This window comes from Acyrthosiphon pisum, chromosome A3 (genome assembly GCF_005508785.2).
Source record: "Acyrthosiphon pisum isolate AL4f chromosome A3, pea_aphid_22Mar2018_4r6ur, whole genome shotgun sequence".
Taxonomy (NCBI): domain Eukaryota; kingdom Metazoa; phylum Arthropoda; class Insecta; order Hemiptera; family Aphididae; genus Acyrthosiphon; species Acyrthosiphon pisum.
In genome coordinates, this window is record NC_042496.1 from 24,367,439 (window position 1) to 24,389,020 (window position 21,582).

At 30.8% G+C, this 21,582-nt stretch overlaps 1 protein-coding gene across 1 annotated transcript; it reads left to right on the plus strand.

Moving 5' to 3' along the window:
• The first annotated feature begins 1,239 nt into the window (after positions 1-1,239).
• LOC100574290 lies at positions 1,240-8,091 on the plus strand. The gene is made up of 4 exons (XM_016807999.2): positions 1,240-2,135; positions 2,234-2,408; positions 7,647-7,747; positions 7,831-8,091. The coding sequence occupies exons 2-4, from the start codon at positions 2,299-2,301 to the stop codon at positions 8,007-8,009; spliced, it is 390 nt and encodes a 129-aa protein (XP_016663488.1). The 5' UTR covers positions 1,240-2,135; positions 2,234-2,298; the 3' UTR covers positions 8,010-8,091.
• The last annotated feature ends 13,491 nt before the right edge of the window (positions 8,092-21,582 follow it).

Below are 21,582 nucleotides of genomic sequence, written 5' to 3' on the forward strand. Positions count from 1 at the left end.
TGATAATATTGTGCAATGATACGCAAATTAAAACGAATCTTATAAAAAAACCGTTCAAATTACACTTGCGAGATACACAATAATACCAATGTAAGTACATTTAGTGATTTATCATTAGTGACTGATTATCTAACATAATTTGAAGCTCAAAACTCGACGATTACAGACGCAATTGTTACCTACCTATAAAATTCGATTATTAGCGTTGAACATTTTGATATTTTAGCTTTTTTGGTACGGTACCTATAATATATATTTGAATAAGACATTCATCGCAAGCATCAAGTAAATTATCACCATATTATTATATTAAAATACTAAAATGCATTATTAATATAAATAATATTAATATATATATATATTATATTCAACCGATTTGAAGAGTAGACCGATTTGTAAAATACATGGAAAATATAGAAAGTAAGTATGAGTATTCAAATTATTTTAAATTGTGTGTAATACTTACTATAATATTAAGTTATAATTGAAAACAAACATTATTTTTAGTAATAATTATTTAGTATTATATTCTATATATTAAACGAGTAGGTTAGGTAGTGAAGTAAAATATAACTAAGGAAACTAAGTAACTAAGTGTACATAACTACAGCCTGTGAATTAAGTGAAACGTAATTTTATAAAAATTGAGTTTTACTTTTTACATACTATTTTGATATGTGGTCTTAAAGATAATTAATAAATTAAACTTGGTAAAAGAATTGGATTTAATTAATTGCACGAATATTTGCAATATTATACACTGCTTAAATACTAAATTTCCTCAATTGATTAAATTAAAAAGTTAAAAGTTTTAATGTTTTTACTTCGTTAGTTAAATACAAATCATATTAAATAAATTTAGGTATATAAATAAATTTAAAGTATTTTTTAGTTATTTATTTAAATTCTGAAAATATATAATTATACTTATTAATAATAACCTTTATAGGCTTTTTTATTCTTATGATTCAGCGTAATAATACTTATGGTCTAACTTTATTTGGAAATAAATTCTATCTAAATAATCTTAATAAATTTGTTTAACTGAAAATTATTATTTCTATAATAAATTAGGGATTCAATAATCCAGGAGTTTATAATGTTTAAGCTACAAGGTATAGCAATAATTGTAAACGATAAACGTTGTAAGCAAATATTTATTTCAAATTACAGTAAGACCTATAGAATCTTATATTTTTACAATATTATATTAGAAGGTTAAATTGTTTTATGAAAAGTTTACTACCTATCGATTATAAGTCTAAATATTATTTATGTAAATTACCTAATGCACAACAATAAGACGTAATAACACATACTTCGTGGAGTTTAATTGAGAAAAGAAATATTAATGTATCTTAACTGCCATCTCCATGACCCCATTTTATTATCCAATATTTGAGATGGTTATTAATTTTATGAAGGGTGGTATTGAAATATTTTCCCCCTCTATTTTTGTATTTTAATAACGTCTGGTTTTTATGAATTTTTATCAATGTTTGTTGGTGTATATAGTATAAAGTTTAAAGTAAAACAAAAACACTCGCAAGATGTTTTTTTTTTGCAATTCTACTAAGATTTGTTTTCCTCTTTTTTTCGTGCATTTTCAACGATCCTTTTTGCGAGGGTATATTTTTTTCAAGAAGGGCGTGTCGTTGTGTAAATTTTAACACTATTTCAATATGCACAAGATGTGTGTGAATGGACACAAAAGTACTGTAAACTGTGAAGTGTTAAAATAACCGTGAAAAAAAAATTCAAAATACCCCCTATAACTCTATGTCTAATATTATTATTAGATAATAACCAATTACGGGGTACGTTGAGGGGTAGAAAAGTAGAAATGTAAATATGAAAAAAAAACTTCTTCGATCTACTCGACATGTAACGCGTAACATCGCTTGACCTGGCGTACCACCCTGTTACCGGCTCTGAAACATTAATCCGACACGGTTATTCATTATTATTATGAATTCAGGCACCTGTCATTATTCACCGACACGTATTTAAACACACACGCGCCTGTAGTTTAGTACTTTGGCAATTATAGGATTGTTCCCGATTAATATAGCATAGACGCCGAATAAGTTATTGTGAGCGTCCTATAAAAACATCGTGATAATTGTGATTAAATCGTAAATTTTTTTTTTAAATATTAAAATAAAATATATAAAATTATTATCTTTTCATTTGGTTACAATATTATAATGAATTAATTGGTGACCTGCGGCAGGAAGTAAATCGTCGTTCAAGCTGAACAGAGAAAGGTCTTGGTTGCCAGAGATACGGGTCAACAGAATGGACTTGGAAGACCGGAGAATCCGTCGTAAGACACCAAAAATCAAATGTCACGAAAGAAAAACCAACCGTAAAGAAACGTATAATTGGAAGACCAAAGGAAAAATAAAGTAAATCAAAAATAAAATTAATATAATTAGCACATTTATTTTATAAAAATCATTCACCAGTGTACTTTACAGTGAAATCTAAACAATATAATTTTGAACTTTCAACTCATTAGAAAGTACATATTTTTTAATGATTTCTTATCTCGACTTATTATATAACCAAATGGTTTTTAGGATATTTTATAATATTTAAGTATAAACAATTAATCTATAATAAAGTATGTTCATTTCCAATAAATGTTAAACAATTTATATTGTACATACCTAATTAGTTTTAAAAAAATAGGTATACATATTTACTTATTATAGAATGGTTATTTGTGTTTTCTCAAAAATAAATTAAACTTATTGATATTATGACATAATATTCTATAATTGTATTAAATATATTTATACAAATTTTGAGACAATTGCATGTAATAATGAATAATTTTATTATTTTTTCTCTTATACATTACACATTTTATATCGATTTGGAATCAGGATTCTATTCAAATGTTTAAGTATGTATCAATGCAAGAAAATGATCAGTTAACATTATATAGCAAATTAATTATCAATTTTAAACAAAAGAATCAAGAACAATTTATTTCGATTTCTATATAAAAAATAAAAGATGCTGATTTTATTAAATAAAAAGTTTAGTTTTTGCCAACTGAATATCTTATAAAGTTTGAATATCAACCATTTCAAATTACGCTTGAAAATAAGATAAAATTAATTTTTTTATTTAAATATTTAAATAATTTATATCCTGGATATCGTAAAAATTAAATAAAAAAACATTCTATGTAAATTATTTTACGTAACTCATAAACCACCCGTTTATATATTTTAATAATGACGCATCATTATAATAAATGAAACAAATAAAAACTGAATAAAAAAATTACTGTCGAAAAAGGGTTACGATTTTAAAATTAAGAGTTTGTGTTGTCCCTTGATTCTGTTCAAACAGCAAAAAAAGAATATTAATATCTGAAACATATAATTTTGCTAAACTAAATATTTGTATCTAAACAGTCGGTAAAGATATAACTTTTGCATTTCTAACTTATATAAAATATATACGACGTTAAAACGTTTATAGGATACAAAGAATTGTCTTAACTTTTTAAAGTATAGATATAAATTAAAGAAAAATAAAATCTCTAAAAAAGTAAGTAAGTATATTATGTTTCTTATAGCTTATTTTAGTGTAGATATCTGACCATCTTGTATCTGACACACTACAGTTTTATTAATTGTATATTTGTATATTTATTTTTCAATAATGTAAAAACAAAATAATATTTTTTTAAAATAAGAATTTAATAGTCACGACATGAGTTACGTAGTCGCTATTCGATGTTTTAACAATTAACAAAACGTTTCGTAAAATTTGTAAATTTGTAAAATTGTTAATTATATTTTATAACACAGTCATACTCATAAATATCACTTTAATTTTTAAATTATAATTTGTATATCAGTGGCTATATTATAAGAGAAGCTTTTATTAATATATTTATCCTTAATCGCAACATTGCATTAATCCAGTCAATTACGCGGATCACGAATTGTTCATAATTTATACAAATGTAAATTCGTTAAGCACGTACATACAGTTATCATATATTTTATGTTCTTGTATTTTATCAGTAACGTTTTTATGTGTTAGAAAATGTGTACAAAATGAATTAATTTTAATTTTGTTATTTAAAAAAATATATATGATATTGTTGTATTATATCACTTTTGTCGTAATAATAATATAGTTACTATAATTATTTATATTTCAATGATAAGTATAATAATTATGAATTCAGAAATATATTTTCCATGTTTTAATTTTCTGTTTCCACTATAAGGTTATATAAAGATATTTAAAAAAAAAATCATAATTTAGTTCTAGGTTTGCAACAAGATTTGGTGAACCAGCTGGATGAATTTAAGTTCTTTAAAAAAAATAATCGAGCTTGTTAAATTGTATTTTAGCTATAAAACAATTTAAATATATTATAAAATTATTTTTTTATGTCTCTTATCATAAATTATTTAATTTTCTAGATTATGATCTACTCTAATAAATTAAATCTAATTTTTAATTTATATTTATTGTATTTCCAATGAAGTGCTATTTTCGTTGTTTTTTTGTTTTTTAACTAAAATAATTTATTTACTTAACAATCATTAAATTTACTTGAAACAAAATTATTGTTATAATTTTTCATAAGTAAACTTGACAAATCATGTTTTTTTGTATTTAAATGTTTAGATACCTAGGTACATGATAAAAATTTTGCGTAAAGTGCAAATTTGGAATTTATGCATTAAGCTCTAAAATCATTGAAATTTTGTTTAACTAATATCAACAAAAAAACTATGGTCTCTATTGTATTATAGTATGTTTTAAGTATTCCTCGCCATTGAGTAAGTCACTGTAATGTCAGTATGTCACATGGATGTATTATATTAAAATTAAATGATAAATCATTTTCTTATTTGAAAAATTATTCCAAGTGAAGGCCGTCTGTCAGCCTATATTTCTAAGGATATATAGTATATATATATTTATAATTTTATTAGAAATTTATTTTCTATTAGTAATAGGTACTTTAGATTAAACTAATGTTATATATAGAGGTTGATTCACTAAACATGCTCGCCCCCTATTTCCATTAATAATATAGTTATTCAAAATCTGGATGGAAATTTTTAATAATCTTAGAAACTATTTTTTAAAATTCTAGAAATTTTTCGGTCAACATAAGTAGTGTCCCATGGAGATACAAACTTTAATTTTGTAACTCATAATATCAGTATCAAATGAAAACTCCCTGTTACTATTGTATTTAGCAGATAATTTTTCTGAAAACGTTGACATAGCCAAATCAACAAAAAAACTAATTTAAGAACAACTTACGAGGTACTTTGTTTTACATTTTTAAGCTTTTTGGACAAACATAAATATGGTAATCGACACTTAAAGAAAAAAAATATGTTAAAAAATAACTCAAAAATAACCAAAGTATTTTTTAAATGTTACCTACACCATTTCTTATAAACGCCAATATGAATGTTTGATGTAAATTTGAATCGTGTACGATTATTTGTTTTTGAGTTATAACAAAATAACAAAATACGACTTAGATTTTGTCAAAAATTGGTGTTATGTAAATATTCTTTACTAAATTCTCCATATTAGTTTTTCCGATCATTGAGAAAAGTGTGGAGATTTTTACTTTTTGGAGCGAGGGCCCCTACCTTTTCCAAAGTACTAACTTCAATTTACAACGAGAAACAATCCTTTAAATTGAAAATAAATGCATTTTTTTGGTATTCAGTTTTTATTGTTGTGTCTTCTCACACAATTTAAAATATATATATATCACTGTTTAACACTAAAACATTGGTTTTTCATCGTTACGCTCGGAATTTAAAATAACGTTAATTGTTAATTTGTTTATATTTTATGAATTTACGTATATTAATATCTCAACGATATATTATCAATAAAATTATTCTGTATACAATTTGAATAGTTATAAAATATTCTATTTTATACTTGAATACTTACATTAATCGTATGTGCATTTATAATTAGATATATTATGATAAATGTCATCATTAAAATTTTGAATAACAAAAACAAAATTAAATTTAAGTACACGCTAATAAATTCAATATATAGGGTAGGTATATCATATCAGTAGTGAATGTTGAATCATATAAATATTAATCGCGTTTATTAAAAATAATCGGTTAACCATCAACATATTTAATTATAATTAATACTAGTCTAGGGGACAGAGGTATATGCGGAATTATATACTAATAATTGATAATTAATTCAATTAATGTCGGGTTATTCAACAATATAACTAGGCATATACATTATATGTTTGTATATAACTTTAAATAACACAACTCAACTAACTTAAGTGATGAACTAAAGATATATATTATTTTGTACACGTTGTCTTTATTATTAAGATATTAGAAATCGAATTTGGCATGTGACACGTGTCTATTTGTAGTAAGTTAGAGTTGGAGGAATTAAATATATTATTAGCATAAGATATTAGTTGCCATTCCAGTGGTTTAGATAATATTTATTTTAGTATTTGATGTCCCCATCGATAACTTGAATTACTTATTCAAGTTCATAGCTTTTTTTTATATTAACCGCACTCTATATCGACTATAAAAATAAAATAAAATTAATGTTTCGTACAATTATAATACTAGGTAGCTGATATAAAATTGTAGTAATATTAAATACATCTTGCGTATGATTCATAAATTGTTAACTGTTAAATACTTTCCTACTTAATCATGATCACTAAATTAATAGTATAATTTATAGTTTTATAAAAAAATATTTTTGAAAATATGAAAAGAAATGTGTTTCTAAATAAGACGTATTTTTATTTTTTATTATTATTTCTAGGAAAAAAGACAAATTATACATACCTAAACAGCTAAACAATTTATATACTGCGTAATGTTTGACCTATGTTTATAAATAACTTAATTATTGACAATTTGGATGGCCATATATGCTATGGTATATACTATAGTGAAATTGTTGGTGTTTGCTCTAAGCAAATACATTTATGACTTGTGTATAATTTACCTATAGAGTTAATTCAATTAATTTGGAAAAAAAATTAAATGTACTAAATTGTAAAATATTAAATTATAATTGTCAAATATCGAAACACTGAGTTGGTACAAAAAGGTAATGAAAAATAATTAATAACACAATGGAATATAAAATAAAATATTACCCAATAAATAATAACTGGTAATATTCTTAAATAAAATATAAAATAATATATAACCTTATAGGATTCTTTTGATAAATTGTATATGAAACAAAGAAGAAAATATATTCTTTGTAATGAGAAAAATAAATTGCTTATTAATTATAACAAATAACAACAATCAGTGATATTGTAATAGAAGTTTAGAAATTCTAGTGAATTATTAAATAAATGATGTAATAATTATATTGTTTTTATGGTTTATTATTAAAATTGTATACAGAACCAACTTACTATAGGTAGTAGTCATCTTTTCTTTGGGTCAACTCTCTCACGATCACAGTTTATTCAAACAAAAATGTATAGGTACTCTAAAACATAGTTAAATATTCGAACCGTACTAATTGCGTATTTTTTTTTTCGTCGATTTCCTCTCCCTTCACCTGCTGAATGTTGTCGACAGTGAAATAATTGTATTCGTATTTTGCAGGTGCCCGGACAAAGGGACGACGAAAATCCAAAAACCTGCTCAGATCAACCCTCTAATGACGATACTGATGAGTTCCCGGCCTCAACTTGACCAACCAACCAGTAAAATCCGATAATATATTTTCTATTTCATTGAACATATTGCCATTATTATAATAATGTTTAATGTTCTGATTTGGACACAGGCGATGGGATTTGTACCGAGAGAGTGCCTTTGACTACATACAGGACCGTGGTGCTGGAACTTCCCGAAAACTTGCAGTACAAACCTGCCGTAAAGAAGTCAGCTCTCGCCTGCAAATTAACAGCCCGCAAATGCGTCGCGCCTGATGCTAATAAATCGAAATTGAGCTTGAGATGGTAAATGTACGTGTCGTAAAAATAATGATTATTTATAATAAGAATCAGCGATTAAGTCGTGTCCTTAATAAACGTGGTCGGTTTTTCGTGTTTTTTTTTTATTTTTATTGAAAAGGGCTGAGTGACCAACGGCTTTTGTAAGTTTTATGCTTACTCGGCGCTCATTAGCTGACCCAGCAACATTGCAGCCAGGGTATACCTATCCCGAGCGGGTGATTTATGAATTCTATTCAAGGCGGTATTCAACGCGGGGTTAGAGAAAAGGGAAAAAGAACAAAGTTGTCGACCGTTTTTCAATTAATCTCCGTTGAGGTCATTTCATCGTATACTCGACATTATATAACACGCTTATGCTAATGCGTATACACATTATACACATATATTGTGTAGGCATACAATATATATGCAGATTATTATAACCGGTTAGGGTTTTTGGACGACCCACATATGCGACACTCGGCGAGTGTACCGGTTCAGATGTGAGGTTGGCAACCTTGAGTGTATCCAACTAAATGCTTGTTGTGTGAGGTCGTGTTATATTTGTTATAACAACCCCCACCCTTGAATCGCAGTAAGTATACAGTCTTCCTGTGTAAAGTATTCTGCCGCACGTGGTGGCGTTCAAGTCTCCGAAGGCCACCGCCTCCGTAGCACTCGAAAAAAACAGGTTGTACATCGAAGGGTCGCCTAAAATTGTTGAACTAGGCCAAACACCGCAAGAGGTATAAGAGTCGTGACCAAAAACAATGATGTAAAAAATGACTACGTTTATGGCTAGGTATCGACTTGTTTGTTGAAAAAATTTGTAATTTTTATTATGACCTCAGGTAGGAAAGGTTTATCTATTAATTATATTTTTAATTGTAATTAACGTGTTGAAACTAATAATGTAAAGGCGTTTAAAATTAAATATGACTCGACTCAAACGCTGCAAACAGCGCGCTCAAGCGACATGATAAAATAGTTATAGCCTCCTAACCTGTGTAAAAACAAATCATTAAGTTAGTTTAAAGATTTTCGTAAACAATAGCTGGTACTGGCTCAGAAGGAACACTGCCGCGGTATTATATACCGTGTGGGAAAATTCGGCATGAACACACAGAATCGTGCACGCACGCGTTAAATTATTATGATTATTTATAGTAGTTTTATATTGATAAATCGTTTTTTCATCTTTATACTTATTATATAGTATATAATATATATTAAGTATATATATACATATGCTACATCCAGAATTCATCTGGCTGCAGATATTCTCTTGTACAACACAACGCACAATAAAACATATTATAATGGTTATTATTATTATTATTATTATTATTATATATTTTTTGGCTTTCGTTTAATTTAAAAATCTCCCCTGCCCCCGCCGTAACGTGTACAACAGGTAGGCGGATCCCCGGCATGGCCAATATTTTACGCCGACTGGCATAATACGCGTACAGAGGAGATGTACGCACCATTATATACAATACGCGTTTTCGAGAGGCGCCAGTTTGGCGATGGTTTTGTCTGGAACTGTTGTGCTCGGCGAGAGCGGTATATGATGGAATCTAGAGGCTTGGCCGTCCGACAACATTATATTGTACACGTGTGTCGGTGCGTGCGTGCGTGTGTGCGTGTGTGAGCCGAAGATGACGAGGCGCAGAGGGTTGTTTCCGTGGACGGGGGTGAGGCGGAGGGGTATAAATCTGTGCGTTTGTGTGTGCGCGCGCCCTGTCGTTTCAAGGTCGGTGGGTTTCTCGTAGTCGTCATCATTATTATAGTGAATCACCGTGGAGGGGATGAGAAATGTACGAAACACCCTTCACACGATGTGAGTGTTTATATATACCTATACAACCTACCTATACATATTTATATGCGTATATAATATTATATCAGATGTTGTACATACATATATATATATATATATATATATATATAGGTAGGCACTACAATATATATAATATAGTAATATACAATATTTAATAATTATTATTGTTGTTTTTTTTTTTTTTTTATTACCCTCCAGGAAAAAAAATTAACTGTCTGTTCGGATTCTCGGCTAATTACATAATAACAGTGATCGCAGGAAAGACTTGAGAGGTGGGACTGCGTAGTTTTGAAGAATTTGCTTTTTTCAAAAAACAAAAATATTTTTAAATTAGAACCAAAATGTGTTGTGCATTTGTGCATGGAACTAAAAACAAACCATATCGTTTTGAAGTATTCGTTAAAATAGTTAAATATTTTTACGTAGTCAGTAAGTAAGTAAGTAAAATATATAAGTATATAACATGTTTATGGAGGTAAGTATTGGGTACATAGTTTATCGAGCTAAAATTAAAAAAATGTGGGGTTAAAAAACCTACGTAACTGCAGGTATTCAATTATTCAATAAAGTTGTCTGAATAATTGTTAATTGTCTTAACTCTTTTAAATAATTAAAAAAAATAAATACTTTTAATTTTTTATACGGACGTGGTGAAACATTAAAATTAAAAGTAATACAATTTAATTATTTAATAATTTTTCTTTTAAGATTGAATAGTTACTATTAATTTTTATGTCAAATTAAAAATATTAATAACTAAAACGGTGAAGTTTAAATTAATAAGGATTATAATATTGTAATATTGAACATTTGTGATAAACGTTATGATAGACAATTAATATTATAAAAATAAATACAATGTAATTAATTTTCCAAAAATATTTTATATTAATATAAATCGTTTTTAAGCTTAAAAATTTTTAAAAAAAAAACCAAAATGTGCAGATAGTTTATATAGTATTAATATTTAGTATTCATACCAGTATTTTTTATTTAAATAACAAAAATGTTAAATACGTCTTTAATAAATATTTATAATTATAAAAAATGGTCAATTATCGATATAGTGCATACCAAATATTTATATATTGTTAATGGGAACGACCGATGAATGTATATATGATGAAGGACAGGAAACCATCGATTCGTGTCTGATTTCGGGTAGAACACATGCGCTCACCAGGGGGATAATGTTTCATTGGAAGTTACAACGGAAACCATCAATTGCTGTTTCGCGTTCAAAGCAAATTTCGTTCTGATTTATTTTGTCATAACAAATATTTACCAACTCGTTGAACAAACTCGGCCAATTGCAAGCAACCGAGATTTTCTGACTTGCACCTGACTTAAATCTGGGAACCACACGCGATGTCGCGAGTTTTTCATCTGTCGATTGTCGGAGGAACGTGTGAACGAATAAATTAATAATAATAAAAAACAAGGTTCGATTAATGCCCATATCGTGCCCGCCAGCACAGCAACTAATAAAAACACAAAACCCTATTGGTAAGTACTGTACTGCAGTCGTTAATGCGAAACGAAATTTTGAGGGTGGCACGACAATACGACATTATAATACGAGTATTATTTAATATTATACCATTAATTGTATAACAATTATACTTGTTAGTTGTTCCGTATATAAGCATAATAATATATAGGCGTTTTAAAATGATAAATAATTTTCGAAATTGAACCGTGTTCACATCAAAATATTATATCTGTCGGCGGTTTTAAAAGGTCAATGGAAATCAACTGGAAAATAATAAATTGGACATTCGAAATTGGAATTGGAGTTATCGGCACTGCTTTTTATTTTATGATTTGCAATTATCTCTATAATAAATTACAAAGAAATTAAGTTTTCTAAATATTTCTCTGACGATTTGTGAATAATAGTATTTAGGTACTCGGCTAGTAAGTAATAAATATTAATGGCTACAAAATAAATCACTGTTTATACTTTGGAGTACCTGGTTATTGTAAAGTTTTCAAACGACTAATTTTCACGAAAATTAATTCATGAATATACATTTTACCGTATTACCTTTAACAAATTACATTTTGTTTCTATAATCGATTTTCAATAAAATATTTATGTACATTAAAATACGTACATTTATATTTTTATTTTTTATCAACAGCAGGTTGTGTATTACATAGTTGTGTATTACATAGTTTTATTTTTTTATTCATATTTTAGATTTTAATATTCAAAACGATTTTTAGTAGGTATTTGCAAATTGTTTGATAGCAATATTTTTACTATTAATAATATTATAATGAATTTAAATTTTAAAATTCAGTTAAAAAATGTAATTTAAAAATATATTATAATTATTAAATAATTTATATCCTGGGTGGCAACTATATTTTACATTTTACTGTTTAACACTTCATTTCCTGAGCACAATTTTTTTTTTCAAAACTTTATACCCAAACATGAATTGGAAGATAATTGTTTTTTTTTAGTAGTAAAAAAGTTTGAAATTGGAATTACTTGTTTTTATTTGAATCAATATTATTCAATATTACGACAGGATGCAATAATTATTATTTCCTTTTCAAGCGTATGCATATTTTTTCTCGTTTGATGGCTCATTTAGAAAATACCGAATTTGTCTACCTATTGGTAAATTATTATATAAAAAAAAATAGGAAAAATAACGGTTGAAAAACTTTGCTATTGTGCAACTTTCACAACCTAATAAAAACTAAATAAGTGGAGAAAAAAGTCTGTCAGTTTTTCTTTGATATAATGATGCGGAGTGTATCTAATTTTCTTCCATATGATTTTTTACCAACGATTTTCAAAAAAAAAACAATAGAATCGAATATCGCGCACACGAAATATAGTACAGATCGTCAGCTCTGCGGTGGTGTAATATGGTAGTCGGTAGGTACCTACTATTAGTAGGTACTTACATGTATAAAATATATATATTAATTATAATATTACAAATTTTCTATTTTATCTAGTACATAATATTATATATAGTTAAACGTATACTTTTCTCCCGACGATTATTCTGTATCGTTGTTTAGACTTCCTGTTTATGTGCGCCACGCACACGCGTGCACAAAATCTAACAAAAGTGAGACTAAAAAAATCAAAAAAAAAAAAAATCATAACTTTTACCCACGATTTTATTGTTGTTTTACCGCAGTACGCGTACACACACGCAATAAAAATAATAATAACAATAATTTGTTTTCGGCAGAACCTAAAGAAGAAAAATATTAAAAAGTCAACGACTATCGTTTCCAAGAAACCCGACGTGTAGCCGCTCCTGCCGCAGTGGTGTCCAAAAGCGAACACGGTCAAAAGACGGCTAGAGGGAACCTCCGGTCCACTCGTGTTGCCAGTTGGCTTATGGTTTTTTACTCTTTTAACTCTATGGTTTTTAGGCGTCGCGCTGTTAAAAAAATTATATCGTCGGTCGGGCCACTGCAGTGGCGACGGCAGTGGCGGTGGTGGTTCAAGGGCGCGGCGGCTGCGTCGACCGCCCATAACAATATTTATACATATATAATATTATTATATATTATTATACATATAGGTGGTATTAATATACACACGAGAGCCGCTAAAAAGAGCTGCCAGTAGGAACGAAACAAAAAAACGAAACGGAGAAAAAAAAACCCATTATAACCGCAACCAACCACCGGCAGAACGTGCGGCGGCGGCGCCGGCGAAGAGGCCGTTTAATCTTCTGCGGCAGTATTATTATTATTATTATTGTTATACTATTGTTATTCTCGTTATGTATACGTTTATAGGTGAGAGGCGGCAATATCGCCTTGACTGTGCGTGTAACAATAATAGTATATAATAATGTCGTTTAGTTTTCCGCGAGTTTCTCGCCGGAAATTCTGTGCCGATGATTCACCGGCGAGGTTACACTCAATATTGTTGTGGAGGTACTTGCTCGCGGAGTCGATGACGTGACGCGCGCCTGGCGCTGTAGCCTGCACCAGGTAAATCCACCTGTGTTTATTACGACCCGTGCAACTGCAGTAATAAAAAATAAAATGATCAAATAATTTAGTAATATAATAATATACCCGATCGGTCACAATGAAGCGTAGTATTATAGGCGTAGGGCATATTATCATGACGACTATTACACGATCGGAGCATTTGGGTGTGGAGAGGAATAAAAAAAAGAGCGACGAGCGGTTCATGAATGGGAGAATAGGCATTAGAATAATAGTATATATGTGTGTAATACAATTCGGCGTATGCGTATGATGTGTGTGTGACAGAGAGGGAGAGTGGGAGGGGGCATCGTCGTCATACCTATATAATAATATAATATATGTGCCGCGGTATACTGCAGCCTATACCGCCCCTCGCGCGTATACCATATTATCACAATGACGCGGTTAACTGCGGCGGCGTTTGCGGACGAGGGATGAAAAAAAAAGGTCTTTTCGGGTCATGTAAATGACCCTCGTGCGGAGTGTTGGAAAAAAATGAAAACATCGTACGAACCGAAGAAGAAGAGAGACGCTATATAGCGTGTGTGACGCAAGGACGCGGTCAGAGTATAATAGCCGCGGTGCGAGTGTTGAACTGTTGTGCGTGTAATATTGTTATACGAGTTTGTCAGTATATTATTATTATTATTATTAACCTACACCGACTCTGCACCGGTGTGCGCGGCCCATGTTATATTATATATGTATACCATAATATTATGTTTATGCCATTGTGTCTCTCGTCGTTTAGGCTCGTGCCCCTTTGCAGTGCATTATTATTATATCGTCGTGTACATAATGCGTACAGGTACGTGGAATATATGGCCGCGGAGAGAGGTACCTGTTCGCGATGCTAATTTTGTCGGTCGACGACAATGCCAGTTTTTCACCCAGACGCGCTGTGTCGCGTGGGTCCGCTGCAGCGGTCCTCCTCGCCCGTGGCGCGGCCCATAATAATATTATTACTACACACGCGCGGCCAACATAAGCATCATATATAATATACATAGTATATGGGTAGCAGTATATACAATGAGCTCTGTGTGTCCGTCGGTGGTCGACGGGGCTGTGTGTGTGTGTACCTAAGTAATATATTATATAAACGGCGAAATATGACGTCGTGCTATTGTACGCGAGAGACCCGCTCGAGGTGCACCGGACATTCGTGTCCTACAAATTGTGCCCACTGTATAGCCGCGGCACTGTTGTGTGCCACCTGCGTATCATGTTTGTATAGGTATATAATTATATAGTCGTTATTTAGACGTGCAGCTTCCGATTTCGGCAAGTCGTATCACACTCCTCGGGTTCTCCGGACATCCTTGCCCGCGGATTGCTCGAATTTAGCGCGGGAACTAGGCGTCCCTCTTCTGATCGCATCCTAATAATTAGGAGCCAAGTGCGGCTGGTGGATGGAATAAGCTCCGGAGCCTGTGTCCTAGTCGATAAAACTTTTTAAATATTCATACGGCCATTTTTTTATTTACACTTCTGCATCTCCCTTATAATTCTTCCCGATTCAAGTGTATACTGGCTATACCCACCGTATATTGGGGAACCAAAGTTTTGGGGGGAGCTTGACCTGTTATTATATTTTGTGAGTTGAGACGACCCACTGACTCGAACCAACCACGTCCCTCGTCGACCGAAATTCACACCACCGTGTCTTCGAGAAAATCACTTTAGGTCCATAAAACCGCAGAAATCCTCATTAACGAGTTAGTCGGGTCGAGTTATGTTAATCGCGAGCAAAATTGCCACCGAAACATTACTACGTTACATAATATGCGTTGTACTAGCCATTGACTGGCACAACTATTGTGCGCTACCTCGAGTCAGTCATATAAATTATATATACAAATGTTATAGAATAACACGCTCAAAAGAGATATTTCGTCTCGTTTGTGATTTATATATGATATCCCCATTCCGGGCCGTTCGTCGTTTTCAGGTCGGTCGTGCACTGTTTTCTATTTGAACAAGTATCATAGGATTAGACGGTCTTGGAAGTATGCAGAATGAAAATTTGGTTCCCCCCAAATAGGTTTTCAGTTAGGTGTAAGATTTATTTTCAGTTAAGCGACGGTAGACGTCTTATTCGTGGATTTGCCTTCCTCAATACTAAAGTCGTTATTAGTGTTGAAAATGCACAGCATATTATGTAATCGACCAAGCTTAAACGCTATATAAGAATAAAAATCTCGAAAAAATCGAATCTCGAGTCTATTGCTTGTACGCGAACGAGTGAACAATATTATACATATAGGTTGACAAAAAAACAAGTCAACGTTGAGTATGGTTTTTTCGTTTTGACGTCACACCACCACAATACGAAAGTTGTAGAGTAGGTAGCAGAGGTAAATAATGGTATATAGTATGGTTTGATATTTTTAATGTAATTTAAGTAATACCATTCACACACATCACGTGACGCGCCAAAAGTAATGCGCGGTAAAATAATTATTGTTGTTTGTTTGTTTTTCAACGTGTAATACAAAAGTATATTATATATCGTTGTTGCCGTACGAAAACGGTGCCTACATTTTGTTTGATATTTTAACACATTTTTATAAATACCACGCGTATTTGAAAAGCTATTATAAAAACGTACAACACGCGTATTTACGTTTTACATTAATAATGTGAACGCGCGTACGCATTACATTTTTTAAAGACCATCGAGTCCGTGTGTTCGACGATGATGACGACGCTGTAATGACGCCTATTTTTACGGATTCGCTAATAGATATGGGATTGTTTTTTTTTTCCAATATGACAATTATTTAAATATTGCATAATGATATTATTGTGTATACATTATACATAATATACTATTATATACTCTCAAACGCCACCAGAAATTTTACAATAATACGATTCGTGCACAGCTTGTCTACATAATAAATACCTACCCATGTATTTCGTGCTCTAAACGAACTCGACTTAATTTCGACGTTGGTATTAGTAGAGTGACTACAAAAACACGCCACGACATATTATTTCCTAAATACATAAACCTATAAATCGTTTTTGCTGTACAGAGTAAAGTTATGCGCCGAACGATAATAATTTTTAATAGACAAATAATAATAATTGTAAATCAATCCTGTCGGCGACGCGCGACGGCGGTTAAAACCACAGATTAGATTAAAACCTCGTGCAAAGCGCGTAAAATATCCAGGTAACGACGTCGTCCGTCGTAATCGATATTGTGGTAGGTTTACCTGCTGCTCTGCCGCTGGGTCCACTGGTATTTTCACTAAGTATTTTCTTATATTATTATTATTATTATTATTATACACGTCGCCGTGTTTTAATCGTTTTCACAGCGCACACATTGTTATCGCGTAAAACCACCCGTATATACCTATGATACCTATATAATATTATATATTATTATTATGTGTGTGTATAATATAATATAATATTGTACATCGCGGGCGCGGAGAGCTGCGAGATAAAGCTTTACAACGAGTTTGTATATTATTATTTTCGAAAACGGCGATAGAGACATGTTGCCATCGTCTGCCAGCGGCTGTTGTAGCCTCGTATTTATTTAAAAAAAAAAAAACGTTTTCACCCCATCCTACGACTCGTCGAAAATCCACTGTCGGTCCGGTCGAAAAATCATTGTATATTATTATTATTATTATTATTATTGTACGTCGTATGCGACTCTCACAGCATCATCCGCAAAACACACACGCACACCCTCGAAACGTATATTTTCGTATTCACACGCGATATATTATTATCCACTGTAAAATATTATATTATTATTATCTTAAGGATATTTCGGTTTTCGAGTGTTCCGCGTATACACAAAATTCTCGACGCCACTTTGCACACGATCGCATACGATATTTGGGTAGGAGGGGGAGAAGGAGAAACAAATCGACGGCGCAGACGATGGAAAAAAAACCCATCATATAATATGAGAAAAACCGAAAGAAAAAACCGGTTTCCTAATGGCTTTGTGCGCGGCTCTCGGGGGGTAGTTATTCGGTCGGGGCTGAACATTATTATAACGGTCCGTTGGAGACTGCTGCCGACCTTGTCTTCCGCACGCTGTGTTTTCGTATATTATTTTATCTCGGCCCGTCTCTCTCAGGCTCGTGCACGTCCACCAGACACTGGCCCTGCAACTATTGTCTGTCGTCCGCAGCAACACTGTTCAAAACGGACCTTTGGAGATTACCACGTTTCGGGCACGTACATTTAATTCCGCCCTCTCCCGCGCCATAGGTGGTATGGCGAGCCGGAGAGAGGAATCTTTGCGCACATGTATACGCATTATATATTATGCGTGACACATAATATAATGATAAATGTCAACGGCGCGCATTGATGATATACGGATTGCGTTCCGTTATATTGTACCTGGAAGACCCGGAAACGTCTCTGTAAATTATGTATATTTTTTTATTTTATTTTCGAAAACGTTTCGCGCCTATATCGCGCTTACATTCGCATCTGACGGATTTTATAAAATTTTAATCCGACTGACCGACGCCGCGGTGACGGTGTTTACAGGGTCCCATCGTATTTCTATGCGCTATTATGTACGCCGCACGCCGACGCTATATACACATTATTATACCTACCTCCATACGCACATAGTATAATATATGTTACACATTCATTGTTACACACACGGCCTGTCAACACAATACCTACCTACACGCTACACATACATTAGGTATGTGTAATTTATATACACACACACACTCGATATAGACCACAGCAGGCAAACACGTACGAATTTGTTTTTCGAATACCGCATAATATACGTGCCGCGTATAATGTACAGAACTATAACACTTGGTGGACGCATTGAAAATTCTTTCGAGTTTCAGTCACGGGTACGAAGAAACACATTTTTCGGCCGGCCGAAACGGACGAAATTATAACCTCGAATGTATAATATGTGTTTCATATATGATATGACTTAATTCGGTTTCCACGTGTGCAGTTAAACGTTTTCGAGTGCATTCGTGGTCCGGCAAATAACTCACACGTGTGAGCGTGAGTGGCAAATCCGGTAACCGGGGGATGACCGGCCAATTGAATATATTATTAGAAGAGAGAGATTCTCCACATCACCGAGATCTAAGAATCTAAGTATATTATCGTGGTTAACAATCATATTATAGAAAAAACCGAATATATTAAAAAATTGTTCAGCCCGAGTTGTTTATATCACGAATATTTCTCTCTCCGCAAACATTAAATTTTGTTAGGGTTCTTCAAAACTCAAGTTAAAAAATGATTGGAATTGTATTCGAATCATATTATGCAATTTTCATAATTTTCAAAGTACAATGATGTCGTTACTTATTTAATGTATAGTATACAATAAGAGCAATTATTGTGATTTACGTCTTTTGAAATTCTCCAAGTGTTTTTCCTGATTTAATTGAACATAAATGAAGTGTCAACGCCATAATTAAACGTAAATTATAAAATGATTTAATTTTTATAAATTAAATTCAAATTATTTTCCTCAACACCGCCAATAGCGAAACATTTTAACTTTTTGTTAAATGTTATATTATTTAATTGAATTCTAATAAGTTATAACGAACAAAAAAAAAAAAAAAAATTAAAAAAAAATACGGCTTATTAATAGGTTTATTATTGTAATCGTTTAATTTTTTTTTTAAGATTGTCTTTCACGATGTTACTAATTTATCTTTTCGATCTTTTTACCGGCCCGGCATTAACTATATACCTACCAACCACCTACCTGCAGGCTCCATCCATCGCTCACCCCTATTTCTGTGCGATTGTTTCGCATGGTTATTACGCTTATCTTTTATATACAATATTTTATATTATATAATAGTTATTAAAGAGATTTTTTACCTTGTTATTTCGTGCTGTGGCCTGCGATGCAAAGACCATTATAATCATTGTATAATACTATATAATAATATGATATATATATATGTATGTCCACTTATATTTAATTTGAAAAAAAAACACGAATGTATTTTGGTTAATTAGTTGTTATAATACACACCGATGACTGATCGTATTATAAAGCGATGAGAATATATTATTATAATTAATATTGTCGATTTTTTTCAGGAAGAAAATAATGACTACAATTGTACAGCTGAATACATATAATATATACGTCATAATATATTATACTCATATTAGAATGATGATTTTATTTAAAATCGTTACGATTCAATAATTATTGGTATGAATAATATATTATAGTAAGCTTTTTATCGAGCGGTTTTTGATGTATTCAATAATAAATCGAAAATAACATTTTTAATTGTAATAATAAATATAACATTGTTAATACGTTTTGAGTTTTAGGCTGGAATAACATTCAAGTATTCTAATAATTTATTTTAAACTGGAGTAAATTTTCTAAAAAAAATTTGTTAAATCCCAACTGATCTGGCTTCAAATCACAATATTAAAAAATTATATTGTATTGCATTATGAATCCTATTTATTTTTGTTGTAGATTTTTATAGTTTTTTTTTGTCTGCGTTGTTAAAGCTGTGTACTCATTTATCAGCTACTATAACTTTACTATACTTATACTCGTAAAAGTGTTTTAACTTTTAACAGCCTATATGTCGACACGAAGAGTATTCTGTATTCAAGAAAGGTTCCTTAGAGATTTATATGATATAAAATATAATATTCATAGTGAGCCTTCCACACCATCACATCATTCACATTCTACCTGTTCTTGATTGTTTTAATTTAGAATCCTTATGACTTATGAGTTATGATCCTTGGAGATCACGGGTATACACTGCAGTCAATTTTTAAGTTCATAATTAGTGTAACATAAGAATTTTAATGAAAATGGTGTCTACTGAAACTATTTATTTTTTTTAACAAAAAGTTATTACAACAACTCTATTTAGTTACATAATAAATTATAGATAATTTAGTTTATTATAATATAATATAATATAATATTAGTAGTTGTAGTCTGAAACTCTGAAGCAACGGAGACATAAGATGGTTTGGACCAGGAACTGGAACCTTTATGATTTTATCGGTTCGGGTTTAGGTTTCGGTTCTCAAAAACCAAAAATTTCGGTTTCAGTTCTGGTTTCGGTTTTTAAAAATATCGAATTTCGGTTACGGTTTCGGTTTCGGTTAATACCGGTTTTAACCCTTATTATTTGACTTTTTTTATCAATTAAGTACTATATAAAAAAATGAACATAACATTAATAACCTCTTTTTAGTGACAGGTATTTGTAATTAAGTGTAACTATTTCAGAATTTAGGTAATATTATAAAAAAATGAATAATTATAAAATAATAAATTAAAATAAATAAAAAATTATTCTTAAACAAAAAATAAGAATGAATTTTTAACACACTTGGGTGACCCATGTTTCTGTTTGATATAATAATTTTTAACTTATTTATAAAAATATAAATTTAAACAATATATACCGCGCTAATGAAGACGGAAGAACAGTTAAGTAGAATTGTCGTATAGAGCATAGTATAAAGAAAAGAGTTAACGATACCCGCATTAGGTTTAGGTATTTAATATAATCAATGCAGGCATATTAGCAAGGTAATTCTACATCAACTATTGCGAATTGCGATTCAATAATAATATTGATATCAATTAGATGGAAATTAAAATTTGGATTTTTGGTACCTATTTCTTTTATGACAAATCTGTTGTACAAGTACACACAATAATAATCTTATTTCTTAGCATTGATAAACTTTCATAGGTCTACAATTCTATAATTATTTATTATAACTAATAATTAGT